This window comes from Chiloscyllium plagiosum, chromosome 14, assembly GCF_004010195.1.
Source record: "Chiloscyllium plagiosum isolate BGI_BamShark_2017 chromosome 14, ASM401019v2, whole genome shotgun sequence".
Classification (NCBI taxonomy): domain Eukaryota; kingdom Metazoa; phylum Chordata; class Chondrichthyes; order Orectolobiformes; family Hemiscylliidae; genus Chiloscyllium; species Chiloscyllium plagiosum.
In genome coordinates this window covers 26,003,755-26,030,842 of record NC_057723.1, presented here as the reverse complement: position 1 = coordinate 26,030,842, position 27,088 = coordinate 26,003,755, and the positions used below count along the sequence as shown (strand labels likewise).

Sequence of the window (27,088 nt, the reverse complement as noted above, 5' to 3'; positions counted from 1 at the left end):
ACCCCCTAGCTCTTGTAAATTTCTCATTGCATTTTAATGCCCTACAACCGATCTATGCGATTTGATAGGATTCACAATCAAAGACACTTCCTGCAGACATAATCATCAGTAACATGGAAACTCTCCCTAAACTCCCACATCTGGAAGGAAGAGTACATCAGTCTACTAAAGGACATCTTTGCTCCTTCACAATCTACAGACCCAGAAAATAGCATTGTCTTTTTGCTCTAAAAAACAGTACTCCAGACTGACTTATTACTTATGCTTTATATTTTTAAAATTTAATCAGGTGTTTAATTTAGATAAATGCGAGGTGCTGCATTTTGGGAAAGCAAAACTTAACAGAACTTATACACTGAATGGTAAGGTCCTAGGGAGTGTTGCTGAACAAAGAGACCTTGGAGTGCAGGCTCATAGCTCCTTGAAAGAGGAGTTGCAGGTTGATAGGATAGTGAGGAAGGCGATTGGTATGCTTTCCTTTATTGGTCAGAGTATTGACTACAGGAGTCATGTTGTGGCTGTACAGGACATTATTTAGGCCACTATTGGAATATTGTGTGCAATTCTGGTCTCCTTCCTATCGGAAAGATGTTATGAAACTTGAAAGTGTTCAGAAAAGATTTACAAGGATGTTGCGAGGGTTGGAAGATTTGAGCTACAGGGAAAGGTTGAATAGGCTGGGGTTGTTTTCCCTGGAGCATCGGAGGCTGAGGGGTGACCTTATAAAGGTTTATAAAATCATGAAGAGCGTGGATAAGATAAATAGACAAAGTCTTTTCCCTGGGATAAGGGAGTCCAGAGCTAGAGGCCATAGATTTAGAGTGAGAGGAGAAAGATATAAAAGAGACTTAAGGGGCAACTTTTTCACTCAGAGGTGGTACGTGCATGGAATAAGCTGACAGAGGAAGTGGTGGAGGCTAGTACAATTGCAACATTTAAAAGGCATCAGAATGGGTATTCGAAAAGGAAGGGCTTGGAGGGATATGGGCCGGGTTCTGGCAGCAGGGACTAGATTGGGTTGGGATATCTGGTCGGCATGAACAAGTTGGAACAAAGGGTCTGTTTCCATGCTGGATATCTCTATGACTGTATGACTCTAGGGGACAGATATCAATAAAACACATAATCAAGAAAGAGCCCACTCTACTCACTACTGTAGACTTACAGCAAGGTTATATGTTAAAAATTGTGCACTTTTCTATTCCTGTACTGAGTTCTCCCACACTGGCTCCGCCAAGTTCAGTTATGAATTTCGCTGTTTGTTAATTTTTCCTCGATGTGCTTCAAAGTCCAGTGACACGTGATCTCAAACAGCATGTCAGATGTGCAGATTCACTGCAGTGTCAGACAGCAGTGTACGTTTCTTTCTCTTTCTCCTTCAATGACCATGTGTTCATTGCCTTTTGTCTGTCTTTTTTGCTTTTAAAAGTGCCGTTGTTTTGACTTTTTTTCCCCCAAAGTTCCAAAACAATGCAACAGCATATAAAACAGTAATTGCTGCTCCTGGAATTCAAGGAAATCACCTCCAACACCTAAAATACCTCAAAAAAGGAGTAGCTCTTACAGCCATAATTTTTCCCCTCCTCCAACTTGGCTACATTCTTTCTTTTAGTGTCTGACTTGAGATGTTGCCTTTTGTTTTTTCCGATCACTCTGCCTGATTGTCATGAAAGCACAGCATTGACATTGACTTTATAATGTGGAGGTGATGGTGTTGGACTGGGTTGGACAAAATTAAAATTCACACAGCACCAGGTTATTTGGATTTATTATTCCAACAGATTTATTTGGAAGTACTAGCTATCGAAGCGCTGCTCCTTCATCAGGTTGCTAGTGGGGCAAGATCATAAGACACAGGATTTATAGCATAAGATCATAGTGCCATGCAACTGATATGATATATTGAACAAAAGTAAACAGATATTAAGTCATTAATCTTTTAGAATGGGTTGCACGTTTCAACTCATTAATATGTAAATCCCAGAACTTTTTTTAAGTCACATTCCTGAGATAACTTAAGGTTTTATTTAAAAAAAAGGTGACATCTCAACTCAAGCAATGCATTAAAAGTGTGAGATAAAAGTCGGTCTGTATTCCAATCTTAAGTCAGACTGGTTGTATTTCCAAAGTTGGAATTTATAAAATGTCACATGATTGCTTGCATTGACTGCCTGCAGCTTGTGTGCTTTTGAGCAAAATAGAATGTACAAATTTTCAAATACAATTTTGCAAATGCAAATTCACCCCCTAGATTTATATGTGTGTATATTTGTATGCAGGTGAGAGTGAGAGAGAGAGAGAGTGTTTGTATGTGTATGTGCGCGCGTGTGTGTGTGCATGTATGCGTGTGTGAGAGAGAGAGTGCAAGTCTGAGTCTGTGCCTATGTGTGTGTGTGTGAGCATGTGTGTGTGCTTGGTACAATATATGCATGAGTGTGATGGAGTATCAGCCTGTGGGAGGGTATGCGCATGGGTGTGAATGTGATGGTTATATATGTGTGTGTCTGACAGACAGCATGTATATGAGAGAGGGCCTGTGTGTGTAAGTATGTAAGGGTGTGTGTATATGTGTGCTTGTATGTGAGTGTGTGTGTGAGAGTGTATTGTGTAGTGGGGTCACATGTAGTGTGACATGAACCCCAGGTCCCAGTCGAGGCCATCCTCCTGTGTAATGAACTTGGCTACCAGCCCCTGCTAGGCCATTCTGCATTGTTGCATATGCTGAAGACCGCCTTGGAGTGTGGTCATCTGATGATCCGAGGCTGAATGTCCCTGACTGCTGAAGTGTTCCCCGACTGGGAGGGAACTCCCCTGTCTGGCGATTGTTGCATGGTGTCTATTCATCTGTTGTCATAGTGTCTGCCTCATCTCGCCAATGTATAATGCCTCGGGGCATCCTTGCCTGCAGCGTATGAGGTAGATAACATTGGCTGAGTCAAATGAGCACCTGCCACGTACATGATGGGTGGTGTCCCCACATATAATGGTCATATCCATGTCGACAATCTGACATGTCCTGCAATGGTTGCTATGATAGGATTGAATGGTGTTGTGGTCGATGTTGTCCTGAAGGCTGGGCAGTTTGCTGTGAACAATGGTCTATTTAAGATTTGGGGGTTGTTTAAAGGTGAGAAGTGGAGTGTCTTGGCGAGGTGCTCATCCTCATCGATAAATTGTTTCAGTTTGCGAAGTACATGGCATAGTTTCTCCACTCCCAGGAAGTATTGGACAACGAAGGGTACCCTATCTGTTGCATCCTGAGTGTGTCTCCTGAGAAGGCCATTATGGATTCTTGCTGTGACACGTCGCTACTGGGGATCAATGAGTTCACTACACAACACACGCACACACACACATACACACATACTCTCTCAATACACACACACTCTCTCTCTTTCTCTCTTGCCCCCTACCACATGCACACACACACACACACATGCATGTCTATGAAGTAAATTTGAATTTGCCGATTAATATTTGCAGATACTATTTTGTTCAAAAAACACACAATCTGCAGGCAGCTGATGCAGGCAAGGTTAGAATGGTGCTGGAAATGCATAGCAGGTCAGGCAGCATCCAAGGAGCAGGAAAATCGATGTTTCGGGCAGGAGCCCTTAATTAGGAATCAGTCAATCAATGTGACATTTTATAAATTCCTACTTTGGAAACAAAACCAGTCTGACTCAAGACTGGAGTACAGACAGACTTTAACCTCACCCCTTTAATGCACTATCTAAGCTGAGATGTCACTTTTTTTTTAGAAAACCTTAAATTATCTCAGGAATGTGACTAAAAAGAAGTTCTGGGATTTACATATTAATGAATCGAAACCTGCAACCCATTCTAAAAGATGAAAAAATTAACATCAATTTACTTTTGTTCAGTATATCATATCAGTTGCATGACACTGTGATCTTGTGCTATAAATTCTGTGTCTTATGATCCTACCCCTCTAGCTACCTGATGAAGGAGGAGTCCTCTGAAAGCTCGTACTTCGAAATAAACCTGTTGGACTATAATCTGGTGTTATGTAATTTTTAACATTGACTTTATAAACACACACCATCTGACACTATTGGTCACCTGCAGATACATATGATCTGACAAACCAGTCACACCAAGTATATGATCTTTTGATCTCTCTGCCTATAAACTCTGCCTATAAAGGGAACGGGAGGACTGCAGATGCTGGAGACCAGAGTTGAAAAATGTGGTGCTGGAAAAACAAAGCAGGCCAGGCAGCATCCGAGGAGCAGGAGAATTGACATTTTGGGCATAAGCTAAAGTATTAGCATGGATAGAGGATTGGTTGACTCGATGTAGCACAATGGCTCAGTGGTTAGCACTGCTACCTCACAGTACCAGGGACCTGGGTTTGATTCCAGCCTCAGGTGCCTGTTTGTGTGGAATTTGTACATTCTCCCTGTTTCTGTGTGGGTTTCCTCCCACAGTCCAAAGATATGCAGTTTAGGTGAATTGGCCATGCTAAATTGCCCATAGTGTTCAGGGATGTGTAGGTTAGATGCATGAGTCAGGGATAAATGTAAAGTCTTGATGAAGGGCTTTTGCCCGTAATGTTGATTCTCCTGCTCCTCAGATGCTGCATTTTTCCAGCACCACACTCTCAATTCTGATCTCTAGCATCTGCATCCTCACTTTCTCCGAACTGTAGAGGAATCAGGTAGGGGGAATGGGTCTGGGTGGGTCGGTGTGGACTTATTGGGCCAAATGGCCTGTTTGCACAGTGTAGAGATTCTACTCTATTCTAAGAGGAAGCATAGAGTGGGCATAAGTGAGTGCTATTCTACCTCGCAATCAGTGACTACTAGTGTGCCTCAGGGGTCAGTATTGGGACCACAATTGTTTACAATTTACAAAGATGATTTGGAGTTGGGGACCACATGTAGTGTGTCAAAGTTACCAGATAACACTAAGATAAGTGGCACAGCAAAGTATTCAGGGGACTGTGAAACTTTGCAGAGGAACATAGATATTTTGAATGAGTGGGCAAAGGTCTGCCAGATGGAATACGATGTTAGTAAATGTCAAATCATCCATTTCAGTAGGAGTAACAGTAAAAAGGACTATTACTTGAATGGTAAAGAATTGCAGCATGCTGCTATGCAGAGGGACCTGGGTGTCCTTGTGCATGAATCACAGAAGGTTGGTCTGCAGGTATAGCACCGTAATTAGGAAGACAAATGGAATTTTGTCCTTCATTGCGAAAGGGATTGAGTTTAAAAGCAGGGATGTTATGCTGCAGCTGTACCGGGTGCTGGTGAGGCCACACCTGGAATACTGCGTGCAGTTTTAGTCTCCTTACCTGAGAAAGGATGTACTGGCACTGGAGGGGGTGCAGAGGAGGTTCAGTACGTTGATTCCAGAGTTGAGGGGGTTGGCTTATAAGGAGAGACTAAGTATATTGGAATTATATTCATTGGAATTCAGAAGAATAAGGGGGGATCTTATGGAGATATATAAAATTATGAAGGGAATAGGTAATATAGAGATAGGGCATGGTCTCAAGATTAGAGAGAGCAGATTTAGGAGTGAATTGAGAAGAAACCTTTTCCCCCAGAGGGTTGTGAATCTATGGGATTCCCTGCCCATTGAAGTAGTTGACGCTACTTTAGTAAACGTTTTTCAAGCTAAGAGGTTTTTTTGAACAATAAAGGAATTAAGTGGACGGCATGATGGCTCAGTGGTTAGCACTGCTGCCTCAGCACCAGGGACCCAAGTTTGATTCCAGCCTCGGGCGACTGTCTGTGTAAAGTTTCCACATTCTCCGTGTCTGCGTGGGTTTCCTCCTACAATCCAAAGATATGCAGGTCAGGTGAATCGGCCATGCTAAATTGCCTATAGTGTTAGGTACATTATTAGGGTAAACATAGAGGGGTGGGTTACTGTTTGGAGGGTCGGTGGGAACTAGTTGCGCCGAAGGATCAGTTTCCATACTGCAGGGAATCTAATCTAATTAAGGGAGACAGTGAGAGGGTGGGTAAGTGGGCCTGAGTCCACAAATCGATTAGCCATGATCTTATTGAATGGTGGAGTAGGCTGGAAGGGCCTGAGGTCTACTCCTGCTCCTCGTTTTTATGTTCTATGTATGTGTGATTTCTGATTAATCTGTCCGACTATAACCAGGTGTCATGTGACTTCTGACTTAGTCCACCCTTGTCCAATACCGGCACCTCCACATTATCGCATCGGAGAAGTAGCATATCTGTTAGTTCAACACTCCCTAAGCTGTCGACTGGAGTGTCAGTCTTGGTGGTTATGCAGGGAACGAAGGGTTAAACCCGATATTCCGTTAACCTGCAGCATTATAGTTCTGTTCTTAAAAGAAATTGGAGGAAGAGTACGGTTAAGGAAAACAAATTTAGAGGCAGGAATTGAAATTCAAATCACAAATGATTTGAAACCCAAAGACACGGAAGCAAATTAAAAATTATATCCATGGATCGAGATCCTGCTGAAAGCTAATCAAAAGACTTGCAAATGAATTTTCTGGATCACTACACAAACCAAATGTTGAGTCATTTGTCAGTTTTGCTGTTCTGTTCTCCCTCTGCCAGGTGAAGAGCGGCTTCTCAAGTTTACTTTCTAATACATCTGCACATTCCTTGCGGAGCAATATCGAGATACATGACATTTACCTTCACAAACTCCTCCCTGTCACAATCACAAACACTGTGGTTGCTCCAGCCGCTTACCTCGCTGACGATGGTGGAGATGTACTGCTCCTTACTGTACACCCATCCATCCAAACAGGGCTCCTGTCCCACCTCAGAAATATTGACGGAATCCGGGTCAGGGAATATCTCCGAGAGATTCTTGATCACATCCAGCCGGTACCGTCTACATTTGCTGTACTGGAGTTTGTCCTTGTCTTGTTCCAGAGGGATCGTGCGGTTCATCCACGCTTCACTGAGGTTGAGGTGCCCGGGAATTAAACAGCGGTGTTCAGGAATATCCCCGACAAAAACCATGTTTATCCCACAGTAACCATTGGGAAAGACACTGAGGCTCAAAAGGAAGAAGATAATTTTCTGGTAAGGTCCCCATTCTCCGAGAAAAGCGGTGATTTCATCGTAATCCCGCATGTTAGTGACAGTGGGAGAACGGGCAGCGACTCCCTTCCTAAAACTGCAGCGATTTGGCTGTTGGAGGATGCGCCTTAACCTAGAATTGACTTAGTCTTCATCCAGAACTTTAAACTCCTTCCAGATAGAACAGCATTTGTAGAAACTCTGCTGTCCAAACACAGCGAATGTCAGATGCTCATTATGAACAACATCACAAATTACGCTGATGACGGAATGTCAACAACTTCTTGTGTTGATAACAGCTTTGTCTGCCTGACGTTTCATATTTCAGATTATCTTTGTTTCTACTTTTTTCCTTTTGTGTGGCATTTAAACATTTTTTTCACAAAATAATGTAAAAGTAAATATGCACATGCTGGAAATATGAAATAAAAACAATTGTCCTCTCAAAATACTCAGCAGCAGCTGTAATTGTTTCAGTTCAATGGTCTTTCATAACAACTAAAGCAAAATGGAAATAAAAAAGTTTTTAAGTCAGTACAATGGGAACTAAAGTTAAGGATCCTCTTGGAAGGAGCTATCACAGTATGGTTGAACATCGAATACAGATGGAAAATGTGAAGACAAAATCCAATGCAATTGGATGAGGGAGAAGTTGGCTAAGGTAGACTGGAAACAAAAACTTTATGGTGGCACAGTTGACAAGCAGTGGAGGACTTTCAAAGCAATTTCTCAAAGTGTTCAGCTTTTCAAAGTATGGATGTAGGTTTGCTCACTGAGCTGGAAGGTTTGCTTTCAGACGTTTCATCACCATACCACATAACATAATCAGTGAGCCTCCAGGACAACCACCGGTATGGCCCAGTTTCTATTTATGTGTTTGGGGTTCCTTGAGTTGGTGATGTCATTTCCTCTGATGATGTCATTTCCTGTTCTTTTTCTGAGAGGATGGTAAATGGGATCCAAGTCAATGTGTTTGTTGATGGTGTTCTGGTTGGAATGCCATGCTTCGAGGAATTATCGTGTGTGTTTCTGTTTGGCTTGTCCTAGGATGGATGTGTTGTCCCAATTGAAGTGGTGTCCTTCCTCATCTGTATGTAAGGATACTAGTGAGTGGGTCATGTCTTTTTGTGGTGAGTTCATGTTCATGTTTCCTCACGATTAGTTTTCTGCCTGTTTGTCCAATGTAGTGTTTGTTACAGTTCTTGCAAGGTATTTTGTAAATGAAATTAGTTTTGCTTGTTGTCTGTATAGGGTCCATTAGCTGTTGTTTTAGTGTGTTGGTGCGTTTGTGGGCTACCATGATGCTAAGAGGTCTGAGTAGTCTGGCAGTCATTTCCAAGATGGTCTTTGATGTAGGGGAGAGTGACTAGGGTTTCTGGATGTGTTTTGTCTGCTTGTTTAGATTTGTTACTGAGAAATCGGTGGACTGTGTTCGTTGAATACATGTTCTTTTTGAATACACCGTGCAGGTGATTTTCCTCTGCTCTGCATAGTTCCTCTGTGCTGCAGTATGTGGTGGCTCATTGAAATTATGTTCTAATGCAGCTTCGTTTGTGGATGTTGGGATGATTGCTTCTGTAGTTCAGTATTTAGTCAGTATGTGTTGTTTTCCTGGAGACGCTGGTGTGAAGTTTCCCATTGGCTGATTGCTCTACAGCGACATCTAGGAATAGCAGTTTTTTGTTGTTTTCCTCCTCTTTTGTGAATTTTATGCCAGTATGGGTATTATTGATGGTCTTGAAGGTTTCCTCTAATTTGTTTCATTTAGTGATGACAAAGGCATCATCCATGTAGCAGACCCAAAGTTTGGGTTGAATGGTTGGCAGGGTTGTTTGTTCGAGTCTCTGCATTATTGCCTCTGCTAAGACCCTGATATCGGAGATCCCATGGGTGTTCCATTGGTTTGTCTGTAGGTTTTGTTGTTGAAGGTGAAGAGCGTGGTAAGGCATAGGTCCACTAGCTTGACAATATTGTCCTTGCTGATGAAGTTGGTAGTGTTTCATGTATGTGTCTTTGGTTCTTCTAATAGTGTAGTCAGTGTTTCCTTGGCCAGGTTGATGTTGAAGGACATATTCTTACATACAGATGAGGAAGGACTTCACTTCGACTGGGGCAACACATCCATCTTAGGACAGGCCAAACTGAGACACTCACATGAATTACTAGAAGCATGGCATTCCAAACGGAACTCTCTCAACAAACACATTGACTTGGATCCCATTTCCCATCCCCTGAGAAAAAGAACGGGAAATGACATCACCACAGGAAATGATGTCACCATGGGAATGACATAATCAACTCAAGGAAACCCAAACACATAAATAGAAAGCAGGCCATACCACCAGTGTTTCATCTGAAGGCTCGATGATGATGATGTAATTGAGTATGATGACAAAATGTCTGAAAGCGAACCTTCCAGCTCAATGAGTAAACCTATATCCTGATCCTCAACCTGAGCTACAAATCTTCTCAGAACTCACTTTTCAAAGTATATTCCAGTGAAAATGAAGGACTGTATGAAAAGGGGTAATCTGCCATGGGTATCTAAGGAAATAAGGGAGGCTGCCAAATTGAAAGGGAAGGCACACAAAGTGGCTAAGATCAGCAGGAAACCAGAAGATTGGAAACGCTTTAAAGGTCAACAGAAAGCCAAAAAAGGAGCTGTGAAGAAAAGTAAGATAGAGTATGAGAAAAAGCTAGCACAGAATAGAAAGACTGATAGCAAAAGTTTCTATAAATATATAAAATGAAAAAGAGTGTCTAAAGTAAACGTTGGCCCTTTAAAGGATAAGAAGGGACACTTAGTAGTGGGATGTGATGAAATGGCCGAGGTATTGAATAAGTACTTGGTGTCAGTCTTCACAGTGGAAGACACGAATAACATACCAGTAATTGACAGAGAGACGAAGGTAGGTGAGAATGAAACAATCATTATTATGGAAGAGGTAGTGTTGGGAAAGCTAATGGAGCTAAGGATAGACAAGTCTCCTGGCCCTGAAGGAATAATCCCAGGGTACTAAAAGAGATGAAGGGAGAAATAACAAGTGCACTTAGTGGTAACTTTTCAAAATTCGCTGGATTCTGGTGCAGTTCCAGCAGACTGGAAAACAGCAAATGTGACGCCACTATTTAAAAAGGCCGGTAGACAAAAATGGGGAATTATAGACTGGTTAGCTTAACTTCTGTAGTGGGGAAGATGCTTGAGTCTATTATCAAGGAAGAAATAGAAAGGCATGATGTCACATTGGAAAGAAACTGTCCCATTGGACAGACTCAGCATGGGTTCATGAAAGTCATGCTTTCCTAATCTTTTGGAATTCATCTATGAAGACATTATGAGCACTGTGGACAACAGGGATCCAGTAGATGTGGTGCGCCTAGATTTCCAAGAGACCTTTGAGAAGGTGCTGTACAAGAGGCTGCTGAATAAGATAAAGATGCATGACATTATAGGTAAACTATTAGCATGGATGGAGGATTGGTTGATTAACAAGTAGCAAAGAGTGGGGATGAGTGAGTGCTATTCTGGTTGGCAATCCGTAACTAGTGGTGTGCCTCAGGGATCAGTATTGGGACTGCAATTATTCACAATTTACATAGATGATTTGGAGTTGTGGACCATGTGTAGTGTGCCAAAGTTTCCAGATGACACTAAGATGAGTGGCAGAGCAAAGTGTGCAGAGGACTGTGAAACTTTGCAAAGGAACATAGATACTTTAAGTGAATGGGCAAAGGTCTGGCAGATGGAATACAATGTTAATAAATGTGACATCATCCATTTCGGTAGGAGTGACAGTAAAAAGGACTATTACTTGAATGGTAACAAGATGCAGCATGCTGCTGTGCCGAGGGACCTGGGTGTCCTTGAGCATGAATCACAGAAGGTTGGTCTGCAGGTTCAATGCCATAATTAGGAAGGCAAATGGAATTTTGTCCTTCATTGCTAAAGGGGTTGAGTTTAAAAGCAGGGAGGATAGGTTGCAGCTATACAGGGTGCTGGTGAAGCCACACCTGGAGTACTGTGTGCTGTTTTCGTCTCCTCACTTAGGAAATGATGTACTGGCTCTACAGGGGGTGCAAAGGAGGTTCACCAGGTTGATTCTGGAGTTGAGGGGGTTGGATTATGAAGAGATACTGAGTAGACTGAGATTATATTCATTGTAATTTAGAAGAATGAGGGGTGATCTTATGGAAACATACAAAATTATGAAGCGAATAGGTAAGATAGATGTAGTGAGGATGTTTCCACTGGCAGGTGAAACTAGGACAAGAGAGCATAGCCTCAAAATTAGGGGGAACAGATTTAGAATTGAATTGAGAAGGAAGTTATTCACCAAGAGGGTTGCAAATCTATGGAATTCCCTGTCCATTGAAGTAGTTGACGCTACTTCAGTAAATGTTTTTAAAGCTAAAATCGTTTTTCTTTGAACAATGACGGAATTAAGGGTTACGGTGAGAGGGTGGGATCTGAGTCCATGAAAAGATCAGCCACGATCTTATTGAATGGCAGAGCAGGCTCAAAGAGCCATATGGCCAACTCCTGCTCCTAGTTCTTACATTTTTATGAAACTCAGTGATTAGGTGAAAGGTGGAAAGCTGACTCTGTGATGAGTGCTTCAGCAATGAATACAGTGCAGATGGCTGAATCAATGAAGACTGGTTCAGTGAAGTCTGTATCCATGATGACTATAGCAGAGAAAACTGAATCAGTGAGGACTGTATTAGCAAAACTTATTTGAGTGATGGCTGTACCAGTGAAGATTAAATCAACAAGCACTATATCAGTGATTCCTTGATCAGTGACTATACTAGAGAAGGCTAAATCAGTGAAAACTTTATTAGTGAAGTCTGTATCCATGATCAGTGACTATACCAGAGAAGGCTAAATCAGTGAAAACTGTATCAGTGAGGGCTATATCCGTGATGGCTGTCGTGGTGAAGACTAAATCAGTGAGGACTGTATCTGTGTAGATTGTATCTGTGATGATTGTAGTAGTGAAGGTTAAATCAATGAAGATTATATGAATGATGATTGTTATCAGTGATGCCTGTATGAGTGCCACCTCCTACTCTCAGTCTCTAATTTCCAATCTTCCCTCATCTTCACCTCTGCCTCTTTAATCCTTTCATTATCTTCATTGGCTTCACTGACAGATGCAGACTATCAATTAATATTCACTACAAGCCTGCAAATCCCTTCAGCTACATTAACTACACGTGGTCCCACTCTGCTTCCTGTAAGGTTTCCATGCCATTCTCCCAGTTTCTCTATCTCTGTTCCATTTGTTCTCGAGATGCACCCTTCTACACCAGTTCTTTTGAGGGACCTTCCATTTTCCTCAACTGAACTGCAAAGGGGAAGGTAATACACTTTCAAAGGACATGAATTCATATATTGCTGGATAACTGAGTGTGTCTGGGAAAATTAACGAACAGTGAAATTCACAACTGATCTTGGAGGAACTGTTTGGGTGAAGTTCAGATAAGTGTATTGTTTTTATGTGTGACTTGCAGAAAGTCTGTAGTAGTGAGTAGATTGAGTTCTTTCTTGAATATGTGTTCTTTTGAGATATGTCTCTTGATTAAACTTAAAATATAAGCCATAACTATTCATTTAACCTGGGGCAGTGTTTTGTAGAGGAGTAAGACGGTGTTATTGTCTGGGTCTATAGATTGTGAAGGAGCAAAACTGGCCTTTAGTGGAGTGCTTCTTGTCAGATGTAGGAGTTTAAAGAGAATTTAAGGGTTACTGCACATTATATCTGCAATAAATGCTGTTGGTTGCCAATCTTATCAGATTGAATGGATCGGTTGGAGAGACAGTTAGAAGCAATGAGGAATTTGCAATAGCAACAGCATGTGATGGATGGCAGGTATAGGAAGGAGGAAAACAGTCACATAGATGGTTTTACTCCAGGAAGGGTAAGAGAGGTAGGCAGCTAGTGCAGGAGTCTTCTGTGGCTACACCTATTTCAAACAAGTATGCTGTTTTGAAAAATGTAGGGGGTGATGAAATTCTCAGGGGAATGTAGCAAAAACAGCCAAGTTTCTGATATTGAGACTGGCTCTAATGCAATAAGGGGTATGTTGGGTTCCAAGAGATCAATGGTGTTAGGGGACTCTCCAGTCCGAGGTACAGACAGATGTTTCTGTGGCCAGCAGCGAAAAATCAAAATGGTGTGTTGCTTCCCTGGTGCCAGGATCAAGATGTCTCAGAGAGGGTGCAGAATGTTCTCAAGGCGGAGAGGGGCCAGCAAGAGGTCATTGTCTACATTGGAACCAACGACATAGGAAGGGAAAAGGTTGAGATTCTGAAGGGACAGTACAGAGAGTTAGGCAGGAATTTAAAAAGGAGGTCCTCGAGAGTAGTAATATCTGGATTACTCCCGGTGCTACGAGCTGGTGAGGGCAGAAATTGGAGGATAGAGCAGATGAATCCATGGCTGAGGAGCTGGTGTAGGGGAGAAGGATTCACATTTTTGGACCATTGGAATCTCTTTTGGGATAGAAGTGACCTGTACAAGGAAGGACGGTTTGCACCTGAATTGGAAGGGAATTGGAAAGGGACTAATATACTGGCAGGGAGATTTGCTCCAGATGCTCAGGAGGATTTAAACTAGTAAGGTTTGGGGGGAGGGGGAGGTGTGGAGGTGGGACCCAGGGAGATGCTGAGGAAAGAGATCGATCTGAGGCTGGTACAGTAGAGAAATGAAGCGAGTCAAACAGGGCAGGCAGGGACAAGGTAAGACTAATAAATTAAACTGCATTTATTTCAATGCAAGGAGCCTAACAGGGAAGGCAAATGAACCCAGGGCATGGTTAGGAACATGGGACTGGGATATCATAGCAATTACAGAAACATGGCTCAGGGATGGGCAGGACTGGCAGCTTAATGTTCTAGGATACAAATGCTACAGAAAGGATAGAAAGGGAGGCAAGAGAGGAGGGGGAGTGGCATTTTTGATAAGGAATAGCATTACAGCTGTGCTGAGGGAGGATATTCCCAGAAATACATCCAGGGTAGTTATTTGGTTGGAATTGAGAAATAAGAAAGAGATGATCACCTTATTGGGATTGTATTATAGACCTCCTAATAGTCAGAAAGAAATTGAGAAACAAACTTGTAAGGAGATCTCAGCTATCTGCAAGAATAATAGAGTGGTTATGGTAGGGGATTTCAACTTTCTGAACATAAACTGGGACTGCCATTGTGTTAAGGGTTTAAATGGAGAGGAATTTGTTAAGTGTGTACAAGAAAAGTTTCTGATTCAGTATGTGGATGTACCTACTAGAGAAGGTACAAAACTTGACCTACTCTTAGGAAATAAGGCAGGGCAAGTGACTGAGGTGTCAGTGGGGGAGCACTTTGGGGCCAGCGACCATAATTCTATAGATTTAAAATAGTGATGAAAAAATACAGACCAGATCTAAAAGTTGAAGTTCTAAATTGGACAAGGCCAATTTTGACGGTATAAGGCAAGAACTTTCAAAAGCTGATTGGAGGCAGATGTCCGCAGGTAAAGGGATGGCTGGAAAATGGGAAGCCTTCAGAAATGAGATAACGAGAATTCAGAGAAAGTATATTCCTGTTATGGTGAAACGGAAGGCTGGTAGGAATAGGGAATGCTGGACGAAAGGAAGTGAGGGTTTGGTTAAGAAAAAGAAGGATGATTGTGTACAAGATGATTAGGGGGTTAGATAGGGTCGACAGTATGAACCTTTTCCCGCGTATTGAGTCGGGTATTACAAGGGGGCATAGCTTTAAATTAAGGGGGGGTAGATATAGGACTGATGTTAGGGGTAGGTTCTTCACTCAGCGAGTCGTTAGTTCATGGAATGCCCTGCCAGTAACAGTGGTGGACTCTCCCTCTTTATGGGCATTTAAGAGGGCATTGGATAGGTATATGGAGGATAGTGGGTTAGTGTAGTTTAGGTGGGCTTGGATCGGCGCAACATCGAGGGCCCAAGGGCCTGTACTGCGCTGTATTCTTCTATGTTCTATGTTCTAAGGAAGCATATGTCAGATATAGACAGGATAGATTCAGTGAATCCTTCGAAGAGAATAAAGACAGTAGGAGTATACTTAAGAGGGAATTCAGGAGGGCAAAAAGGGGACATTAATTAGCCTTGGCAAATAGAATTAAGGAGAATTCAAAGGGTGTTTACAAATACATTAAGGACACAAGGATAACTAGGGAGAGAATACAGCCCCTCAAAGATCAGCAAGGCGGCCTTTGTAGGGAGCTGCAGAAAATGGGGAAGATACTAAACGAGTATTTTGCATCAGTATTTACTGTGGAAAATGATATGGAAGTCGAGAAATAGATGGCGACACCTTGCAAAATGTCCACATTACAGAGGAGGAAGTGCTGGATGTCTTAAAATGCATAAAGGTAGATAAATCCCCAGGACCTGATCAGGTGTACCCTTGAACTCTGTGGGAATCTAGGGAAGTGATTGCTGGGCTTCTTGCTGAGATATTTGTATCATCGATAGTCACAGGTGAGGTGCCGGAAGACTGGAGGTTGGCTGACGTGGTGCCACTGTTTAAGAAGGGTAGTAAGGACTAGCCAGGGAACTAAAGACCAGTGAGCCTGACGTCGGTCGTGGGCAAGTTGTTGGAGGAAATCCTGAGGGACAGGGTGTACATGTATTTGGAAGGGCAAGGACTGATTAGGGATAGTCAACATGACTTTATGCGTGGGAAATCATGTCTCACAAACTTGACTGAGTTTTTTGAAGAAGTAACAAAGAGGATTGATGAGGGCAGAGCAGTAGATGTGATCTATGTGGACTTCAGTAAGGTGTTCGATAAGGCTCTCCATGGGAGACTGGTTAGCAAGATTAGTTCTCAAGTAATAAAGTGAGAAATAGCCATTTGGTTATAGAACTGGCTCAAAGGTAGAAGACAGAGGGTGGTGGTGGAGGGTTGTTTTTCAGACTGGAGGCATGTGACCTGTGGAGTGCCACAAGGATCGGTGCTGGGTCCTCTACTTTTTGTCATTTACATAAATGGCTGGGTCCTCTACTTTTTGTCATTTACATAAATGATTTGGGTGCGAGCATATGAGGTACAGTTAGTAAGTTTGCAGATGACACCAAAATTGGAGGTGGAATGGACAGTGAAGAAGGTTACCTCAGATTACAACAGGATCTGGACCAGATGGGCCAATGGGCTGAGAAGTGGCAGATGGAGTTTAATTCGGATAAATGCGAGATGCTGCATTTTGCAAATCTTAGCAGAACTTATCCACTTAATGGTCAGGTCCTAGGGAGTGTTGCTGAACAAAGAAACCTTGGAGTGCAGGTTCATAGCTCCTTGAAAGTAGAGTCGCAGGTAGATAGGATAGTAAAGAAGGCGTTTGGTATGCTTTCCTTTATTGGTCAGAGTATTGAGTACAGGAGTTGGGAGGTCATGTTGCGGCTGTACAAGACATTGGTTAGGCCACTGTTGGAATATTGTGTGCAATTCTGATCTCCTTCCTATTGGAAAGATGTTGTGAAACCTGAAAGGGTTCAGAAAAGATTTCCAAGGATGTTGCCAGGGTTGGAGTATTTGATCTGTGGGGAGAGGCTGAACAGGCTGGGGCTATTTTCCCTGGAGCGTCGGAGGCTGAGGGGTGACCTGATAGAGGTTTACAAAATTATGAGGGGTGGGGAATCCAGAACTAGGGGCCATTGGTTTAGGGTGAGAGAGAAATTATATAAAAGGGACCTAAGCGGCGACATTTCCACACAGAGGGTGGTGCATGTATGGAATGAGCTGCCAGAGGAAGTGGTGGAGGCTCGTATGAATGCAACATTTAAGAGGCATTTGGATGGGTACATGAATAGGATGAATAGGAAGGGTTTGGAGGGATATGGGCTGGGTGCTGGCAAGTGGGACTAAATTGGGTTGGGATATCTGGTCGGCATGGACAGGCTGGACGTAGGGTCTGTTTCCATGCTGTACATCTCTATGATTCTATGACTGTTTGACATAAATGTTTCATATAAGATAATTTATAATCCAGGGTATGTAAGGAAGCGGCCCTAGAAATAATGGATGCATCGTTTATCATCTTTCAAGTGTCTGTGGATTCTAGAACAGCTCCTATGCATTGGATAGTAGCTAATGTAATCCCATTGTTTTAAAAAAAGAGGTAGAGAGAAAACTGAACTACTGACCAGTTAGCCTAACGGCAGTTGGAGGGAAAATTTTATAGTCCATTCGAAAAGAGTTAATAGCAGAACAGTTGGAAAACAGTTACAGGAATGGACAGAATTCACATTGATTTACAACAGGGAACTCATGCTTGACAAATTGACTGGAAGTTTTGAGTATGTAACTAATAGAAGTGATAGCGGGACACAATGGGCAAAGGAGACTATTAGAAATTGCTGCAAGCTTGATAAGGATTCGGTGTATACAATAATTCAGGCAGCATCCAAGGAGCTTCAAAATCGACGTTTCGGGCAAAAGCCCTTCATCAGGCTTTTGCCCGAAATGTCGATTTCGAAGCTCCTTGGATGCTGCCTGAACTGCTGTGCTCTTCCAGCACCACTAATCCAGAATCTGATTTCCAGCATCTGCAGTCATTGTTTTTACCTTGTATGCAATAATGACTGCCTTTGGTTTAATTTAGGTGATGAAAAGCATTGGGTGCAAACTTCAAATTTACAGTCAATGTTCTCAAGGATGAAGGCCAACGCACATGCTTTCCCAATCCATTAGAGGCCGGCTATTGGGATTTTACTGTTAAGAATGTTTGTCAGTGTTTATTAAAACTAGATATAGTTGTGGATGAATAAAAAAAGAGTCCAGTATGGACCCAAATAGTAATTCACTAAATCATACTTCATTCTTGAAGAAAAGAAATTATAGATTTGGGACAGTATTCAATCATTTATATAACAGGCAGCTGGAACAGTTGGATGTTCAGTACAAATTTCTCAATGTGGCTGGTAAAGAAAACAAACAGAATGTGGTGTTGTCTCTCAACATAAGACTAACACTTGTTCAAGACAAGAAATTGAAGGCGAAGTATTTTAATCAGGTAAGGCTGTAACACTGCAACTACAGCACATTTCTGGATGACCAGGACACTCTCCCATTCTTACCACTAACATAGTCAAATGAGAAGAATTTACAGATTGATAATCAAAGCTGTTTGACCAAATTAAGGAACACAAGTTGCAACAATTCAGAGATACCCATGACTCTTTGGAAACATCCACCTCTCCCCTTCTCTCTGACTCTATTCTTTCTCCTAACCCCACCTCTTGTTGGATATTTACTATTGCTTTGGACATTTCACTCTCTGTTGCTGAACATTCTGTACTTAGCAAAGGACTTAGTTTTATCCCTCTACACCGCCACCTCAGTGACATTACAGTGAACTCTTCTTCAATCACCTCCTCCTCTGTGCTCATTTCATTGGACAGGAATCCCCTTCCCATCTCTCAGAGGCCTCCACCCACTTTCAACCCTCTCCTGGATCCCTCCCTCTGGCCTTTTACCTATACTTGACTTTTCAATGAAAACTCGTGATGTGATATCGGTCACCTCAATTTTTAGAATAGAATAGAATTCTTACAGTGTAAAAACAGGCTATTTGGCCCAACAAGTTCCACATCAACTCTTCGAAGAGTATCCTACCCAGACCCATCCCATTAACCCTGCAGTTCCCATGGCTAATGCACCTAACCTACAATCCCCCTCACACGATGGGTAGGTTAGCATGGCCAATCCACTTAACTTGGACTGTAGGAGGAAAGCAGAGCACCTGATGGAAACCCATCCAGATGTGGGGAGAATGTGCAGACTCCACATGGACCATTGTCCAAGGGTGGTGCTAACAACTGAGGCACCGTGCCACCCTTCTCTGCCCTTCTCACCCATTCAAACCTATCTCCCTCTGAACTGAGTGCACTTCATGCTCTCAGATCCAACCCTTACTTTGTAATCTGCTCTCAAGTGTAGTGCTAATGCTGTCTGGCAAAGTAACCTCTGCATTGCTGAGATTGAGTGGCGGGTGTCAGAAACTCTCTCCTATCTCCCCCGGAACATGATGCCACCATCGAGCATCCATGTCCATGACTGTCATCAATCTCATCTTATCTGAGCATCTCTGCCCCAACAGCCTCCCAATTCATTTTTCCCTAATCCATTTCTACTGTTTTCCCATTTCTTAAGAAGAGTGATTGGACTTGAAACATTGACTCTGCTTTCTGTCCGCAGATGCTGCCAGATCTATTGAGTTTCTGTAGCAAGTTCTGTTTGTGGGTTGAAAAGACTGCTTCTTGCACACTCCACCAGTTCAGATACTGACACCTCCTTGGGAACATTAGATTTAGAAAGTATGGAAACACAATCTGGTGAGCACCTCATAGCAGCAGCTCCACAGGTGGCCAAGAAACAGCATAGGCTCTCAGCGTGTGGAGGCTTACTGGAGCGCAGGCACCTACTCAGCCTCAGACACGAGAGGACCAAGTGGTGGAAGCAATCAGTGACTATGTCCACATGCACAGAGAAGGTCAAAAATGACAGACAGGTATGTGGGACACAATAGCAGGAAGTACAGCATGTCATGTGGAGTCTGGCTACTTCTATAGACTGGTTGGTGGCTACTATGGAGAGTTAGGTCCAGCACTGTCAGAGTCTGCTGGAGATATGCACATGTCTACACTCCAATCCCCTTCTAATTAGTCCTTGGGTCTGAAGGCATGATAACAGAGGGTTTGGGAACCTGGCGTACACTCCAAGGGTCCCTTCTTCAGAAGGTGACAGGGCATGGGAGGAGGCCCCCAGCCAGAGAAGGAACCACATACAGCCCCCTCAGAATTTTCCAGTGAGAACATTGCAGAGATGGCTAGGTCCCTACCCTGCATGACCACACCCTCCCCTCCAACCAAACCCTTGGGCATTTACATAGCCGTGTGTCAACTTGCTTTGTGCAAGAAGACCATCAGCATATCTGGCCCATTCAGACACAAGCAGCCTTGGGGTTATCCAATCAACCTCCAGAGCTAATAGATCCAAAACTGAGCAGGCACCCTTCACCCCAGCTGTAGAATCAGGGATGGCACTGAAACATAGTGGAAAGGAGGGGTGAAGTAACCTTATTGAGGGCAGTTTGGTGCCATGGGTGACAGTGAATATTATAATAGTTTGCACTGCATGCTTACATAGGATGGCATGGTGGTTCAGTGGCTCAGTGGTTAGACCTGGTGCCTTACAGCACCATGGGACCTGGGTTCGATTCCACACATGGGTGACTGTGTGGAGTTTGCACATTTTCCCTACATTTGCATGGGTTTTCCCTGGGTGCTCTGGTTTCCTTGCACAGTCCAAAGATATGCAGGTTAGGTGGATTGGCCATACAAAATTCAGGGTTATGGGGATGGGGTGGCTCTGGATGAGATGCCATTTGGAGGATCAGTGTGAGCCAAGTGGCCTCCTTCCTTACTGTAGGGTTTTTATGATTCTACATCCGGTCTTTTGTCTCACTATGTGATGCCAGAAGTCGTTGTGGCACAATGAGTCACAAGTTCATGGCCTCATATGACACGCCATGAATGGATATCTGCACCTGAGCTGGCTGCATCATTTGGAAGCAACAGGAAGAAGGCATTAGTGTTTCCTCCAATTTTCTTACCAGCTGCTCAGGCCATCGAGGCCCTTCTGTCGCAGTGACTTCGAGAGCTGGCAGCCTATGGGGCTAACAGAAGGGACAACGAGGAAGGAAATTTGAATGGTTAGAGTCTCACTGATACATTGAAATTGAGGCTGCAAACCACTGGCTGGGGAATGCTCAGTGTAACCTTCCATCGGGGGCTGCAAACTGAAAGTGCAGAATTGGGAAGAAAATAGCTGTGAGCACCAAAACTGTTCACATTTCACGGAATGAAGTCAAATGAGAGCCTTGTACAGATTTGAAACTTTATTGCTGGAACAGCACAGCAGGTCAGGCAGCATCCAGGGAACAGGAGATTCGATGTTTCGGGCACAGGCCCTTCTTCGGGCCTGTGCCCGAAACGTCGAATCTCCTGTTCCCTGGATGCTGCCTGACCTGCTGTGCTGTTCCAGCAATAAAGTTTCAACTTTGATCTCCAGCATCTGCAGACCTCACTTTCTCCTTGTACAGATTTAGCAAGACTTCTTTATTTAATATTCTATTCCCTTTGAAATAAAGGCCAACATTCTATTTCCTTATTACCTGCTGAACTTGTATGCTAGCTTTTTTTGTTTCTTATGCATGAGATCTCCAAAACTCTTGTACACCTTTCTGCAGTCTTTCTCCTTTTAAGTAATATTCAAATCCTCTACCCTTTCTGCTAAAGTGCATAATCTCATATTTTCTGAAACTACATTCCATCTGTCAAGTTTTGTCCACTCTTTTAACCAGTCTGTGCCTCTACGTAGACCATTTTACCATCATCACCATTTGTTTTCCAAACACTTGGTAATAGTGCATTTACATCCCTCATTCAAGTCATTAATATATACTGTAAATAACTGTGGCCCCAGTACTGATCCCTTTGGCTCTCCACTAGTTACAGATTATGATTCTGAAAATACCCACCTCCTCCCCTTATCCCAACTCTCGTTTATTAAGGCTTTTGTCTATACATGCTGTTGTATTGCACCCAGTTAGAGACAAAAAAACTGCAGATGCTGGAATCCAAAGTTGACAGGCAGGAGGCTGGAAGAACACAGCAAGCCAGGCGGCATCAGGAGTTGGAGAAGTCGACATTTCGGATGTTCTCTAATTTCAAATAACCTCCCTTCCCCTCCCATGACTCCCTTCCCAGTCCCTCCATCTCCCTTCCACTCCTCCCTGTCACCAACTGGATTCATTCCTCTCATTGACCAACCATGTCATGCCCTCTACCTGTCTTCCCCCATCCCCACTTCACCACCCTGCCCCCACCACCCCCTTTATCTGCAGCTCTCCCCATACCCACCCCCAGTCCTGAAGAAGGGTTACACCTGGAACGTCAACTTCTCCACTTCCTGATGCTGCCTAGCTTGTTAAATTCTTCCAGCCTCCTGCCTGTCTACTTATGATATATTGCACCCAGCATCATCTGTTCTTATCTTAGTAACCACCTAATATATACTACCTTATCAAATATTTTCTGGAAATCCAAATATATTACATCAGCTGCCCCCCCCCCCCCCTCCTTTATCTATCTTGGTTGTTCCCTCTTTGAACAACTCTAATACTTCTCAGGCATGGTTTTCCCATCAGAAGCCCAAGTTGAACTCACCTTGATTATATTCTGTATTTCTAAACATTCTGCTATTATATTCATTTTCATGGACTAATGCTGGATGTTAAGCTAACTAGTCTGTAGCTATCCTTCCTTGTTTCCTTTCTATTTTGAACAAGAGCATTGCATTGGCAGTCTTCCTGTTCTCCAGAACCTTTTTCCATCTAGGAAACAATGCTTTTAGTTCTGTTACCTTTTGTAGTAATTTTCTCTACTGATGGTTATTGTAATTACTCTTTTTCTCCATTTTGTTCCTTCATTATTTAGGATTTTTGAACGCTATTAATATCTCCTGCCATGAAAATTTATGTAAATTCATTTAACTTCTCTGTTATTTTCTTATCCCCTATTTTATTTCCTCAGCTTATTTTTAAGGAGCTCAAGTTCACTTTGCCTCTCTCTTCCCTTTTATAACTTTAAATAAGCTCTTGCTGTCCATGTTGATATCACTTGCAAGTTCAATTTATCTCTTTATTTTGGCCATTTATTATTGGTTTTAAAACTGTCCCGATCTGTTGGCTTACCATGGCGTATGTGCAATGATATCCTTATCTTCTCTGGATAACCATGGTTGGCTCATCCTTTTCCTAGAATTCTTCTTTCTCACTAGAATATCCTCTTTGTTGTGAATTTTGAACTATTTTCTTAAATGTCTGCCATCATTCCACAGTGATCTTTGCTGCTGAACTCCTTTTCCAGTTCACTCCAGCTAACTCTTCCCTCATTCCTTTGGCAATGCCCTTATATAAGTTTAGCACATTTGTTTCTGCCTCAATAAAGAGCATGGTCAATAGGAGTGGAAACTTCATCTGAGGGAAACAGAAGCCCAGTGAGTCTAGTTGGGAATTTGTTCAAAGTAGAAATTCAACATAATGAGGGTGGAGAACGCAGACTTAGCTCTCCAAGAGAGAAAGGTGGGTGGCTGAGAATATAAACAACACTTGAGAGGCCTAGCTGCAGTGAGACCAGCAGCAGAGTAATGTTACTATCCATAACATGATACAAGTGCAGGGAGCACTGATTGGTGAATATATCTAGTCTTTAAAACAAAAGTGTGGTCTTCAGTTTGTGTATACATCTTCAATCTTTTAAATCTCTCTCTTCTTTAAAGATTGGAACATTAAGTATATTTAAGGTTGAGCTGGACAGATTTTTAATCAGTAAGGGAATCACGGGTTATAAGGATAATGAATATTATGAGGGTTATACGAAAAGTGGAGCTGAGGATTATCAGATCAGCCATGTTCTAATCAAATTGCATAGCAAACCTAATGAGCTGAATAGTCTATTTATGTTTTTACCTATTATGATCTGATAATCTTAAGGATAGGTTGTTCTGCTATAACGCTTGTTTTGTTAACACAAATTTGCTGTAATACAATTGATGAATTGGGGACATTGTTTCTATAGCGCTAACTTTTAATGTGTGTATTGGTTATAACGCGATTCCGGATCCATTAGTTTATATGGTGCTTCTATTGTGCGATTTTCTTATAACATGGGGTTACACAAGAATGGATCTATCACATTATAGCAAAATCGACTATATAAGATTGATCTTCTTTATATATGAAAAAAAATCACAATAAGGTGAAAGGGGCTGGTAACTGAGAGTAATTAATTAATTACTTAACTAGAAAATGATAGTGATGGCACAAAAGTGTTGCAATAATACATTGCTGCTGCATTATGTGGAAATTGCTGGACCCAAGTTGATCTGGACTGAACACACCTGTAATAACTTGCAATTCAAGGAACTTGCAATTGTGCCACATCAGAAGGTTTCCTGGGCACTTTGCTCACAGAGGTGTTCATACTCCTCAGGCTAGGAAATTCAAATTTAGTTTGTGATCAGAAACAGAAGGATGTAAAAGCAATTGAAGCAGGTTTGGGGATCCAGAGGGTTGTACTCAAGGAGCCTTGGATCTTGAAATTGTCCAACAGATACAAGTTTTGTGCAAAGTTAAGAATCACACAACACCAGATTATAGTCCAACAGGTTTAATTGGAAGCACACTAGCTTTCGGAGCGATGCTCCTTCATCAGGTGATTGTCACAATCACCTGATGAAGGAGCATTGCTCCGAAAGCTAGTGTGCTTCCAATTAAACCTGTTGGACTATAACCTGGTGTTGTGTGATTTTTAACTTTGTACACCCCCGTCCAACACCGGCATCTCCGAATCAAGTTTTGTGCAAGCTGTGTGAATGGGTGTTCCAACTGCATGGAGGGTGAACAAGCTGACTACAGCATCATGGGACAAGGAAGCCTTCAAATGGGGAGAGGAAATAAGAATGTCCCGTGGTGGAAGGCAACAGTGTACTTAGGAAAATATGTACTGTTCTCTGCAGCCATGAGTTTAAGTCCTGAAAGCTGTATGACCTTCTTGGGGTCAGGGTTAAAGACAGCTCCTTGTGGTTAGAAAGGAACCTGGAATAGAAGGGGTGGGATCCAGTTTTCAGCATCCACTTTTGTACTAATGCATTGGTATGACTAGAAAATAGGCTCTGCTGAAAGATTTTGAACACTTAGGAGCTAAACTGTAAAGCAGAACTTCCAAAGTAACAATCTCTGGATTTCTACCCAAGCCACGGGGAAATTGGCCAAGCTAGAAGCAACTGCTGGGATTGGACTCACATTGTAACCACCATTTACAGAGCTGCTTGTTTCAAGCAGTGGTTGAAGTATGATTCCAAATAAACCAGAGCTGGAGGCTGGTTCACAGACATAGCTTTGGTAGATGCTAGGAGCCCATCCAGTCTATTCCAATGTTGAGGTAAATAACTTGCAATTGTAATCACTGCCCCAATTTTATTTGTACATTTCAGCTTTAATCTTGTTTTTCCTCAGCTTTTGCTTTGGGAAGGCAGCTGCTCATTGTTCTGCCATTCATACATCCCTTGGACACATTGTTGGTGTCTTTGATTTTACAATCACCACTCCCTTTGGCTCGTCTCAACCTGGACTTCTGTCATTTAATGTATTCATTCTTCAGCTCAATCGAAAACCTTCCCTTTTGTTCTTTTTGCACCCTCCCCCTAATAATCCTGTTTAAAACACATTGTTCTTTTCCCCATTGTTACAATTCCCATTCAGTAAGGAATATTAAAACCCCAAGCCAGTGTCTTGTCTGTATATATTATAAATTAACTGATAGACATTAACAACTTTGTGTGTCTGTGTGTGTGTGGAGGACTATCTAGTTAGAACTTTTTCTTTTGCATTCTAGCAATTTTTATGATCTGGTCTTCCTTATCAAGCAAATATTTAAAGGTCAGGTCTGAAGTTTCAAATTTTTAAGATAAGGAGCTATCACTTATTGGGGTAGGTGTGTCATAAGAGCAAAGTATAGGCTTTTAAGTTCAAAAGATTTGGGTAATTATTTCTCAGTTTAACATTGCCATGTTTGCTCTCTGTTATCTTACTGACATCATAATTTTATTTTCGTACTTTGGTTTTTAGTTGTAAACCTAATTGTCACAAATCTTATGCAACCAGCTGTTTAGCTGATAAACTGGAAAACTGCAGATAATCTCAGAGAATTTTCAGCACAGGTAAAGCAAAATAATGTTTACCAAATCAAAGGTGAAGTATAATAAGTATAAGATTTATCATCTGTATTTTTCTGTTTTCCTGAAGGGGTTGAATACAGTGAATAGGGAAGACATGTTTCTGCTAGTGGAAAGATTAATTAGCAGGGAGCTCAGATGTAAAGCAGTCAGTAGGAAGATTAGAGGGGACCTGAGGAGAGCCTTTTACATTGAGAAGTGGTGAGTATCTGTACTTCACTGCTTAGTTTGAATGTTGAGGTGGAAACCCTCAACTCATTTAAAAGATGATTTGGATGTGCCCGTTTTTACTGGGGTGTACAAAGTTAAAAATCACACAACTTCAGGTTAAAGTCAAACAGGTTTATTTGGAAGCACTAGCTGTTGGAGCAGCACTTGCAAGTAAACGTCCAAATAAACCTGTTGGCGTTGTGTGATCATGTATAAGAGATCCTGATCTGAACCCGGAAGTGCTGTAATTTACAAGTCTATTGACCAGGGACTGGAAAGTGAGAATAGAACAGGAATTTGGTTATCCAGGTGCTACAGACACAATGGGCTGAATGGTCTTCTGCTATGCTGTAAAGTTTCTATGGTTCAGCCCACCAGATGATGCACACAACAAAATGACAACACCTCCATTGGGAGGCAGCTCTACCATGTGCATCCTGATCATGTTGGCCAAATGGTGCATGTGATCATCACAGGTTTCAGCCCTGGCACTGTTGGATGCGGTCTGTTTCACTTGCTCATCAGCACACTGACATTTGAACTGACAGTAGGGATATATTTAATGACTTGATCTACAATAAGTAATATGTTTTTTGCGAAGCTGAAGCAGTTACTGATTACTTATTCTTAACCCTGCTTGTAACATATTTGACAAGGAAACAAAAAGCGGATTAAAGTTAAATTAAATTGCAAAAGGTAAAAATGTTAATTTTTTTAACAAAGTGGTTACGATTCTTTTCTTTTGTGATACACAAAATGTTATCACCCAACAATTTTGATTTGAAGGAAGAGTCTAGCTCCTTGATTTGAAACAGAATGTCTTTTTAATGTCTCAAAAGGTAGATGACCAAACAGTTTTGAATAGTAATCTATTTTATTCAAAACAAAAAGCAGCAAATAAAAGAAAACATATTTGAACAAATCCAAGTGGACTTTCCCTCACACGATAAGCAAAATAGTGAACAATTTTGAAACAATTATACTGTGACCAAAACTGTTTCTTTTA

General features: G+C 42.1%; 1 protein-coding gene and 1 long non-coding RNA gene across 2 annotated transcripts in view; one reads left to right on the top strand and one right to left on the bottom strand.

Moving 5' to 3' along the window:
* Positions 1-7,223, bottom strand: part of LOC122556568 (solute carrier family 22 member 5-like) — a 74,174-nt gene extending 66,951 nt beyond the window's left edge. Inside the window, exon 1 of the mRNA XM_043703384.1 lies at positions 6,714-7,223. Coding sequence (XP_043559319.1) covers positions 6,714-7,103 — 390 coding nt within the window. The 5' untranslated portion in view covers positions 7,104-7,223. The remainder of the gene's footprint in view (positions 1-6,713) is intronic.
* The window catches only part of LOC122556570, a 248,550-nt gene that overhangs the window by 108,469 nt on the left and 112,993 nt on the right, over positions 1-27,088 (top strand). The window lies entirely within an intron of this gene.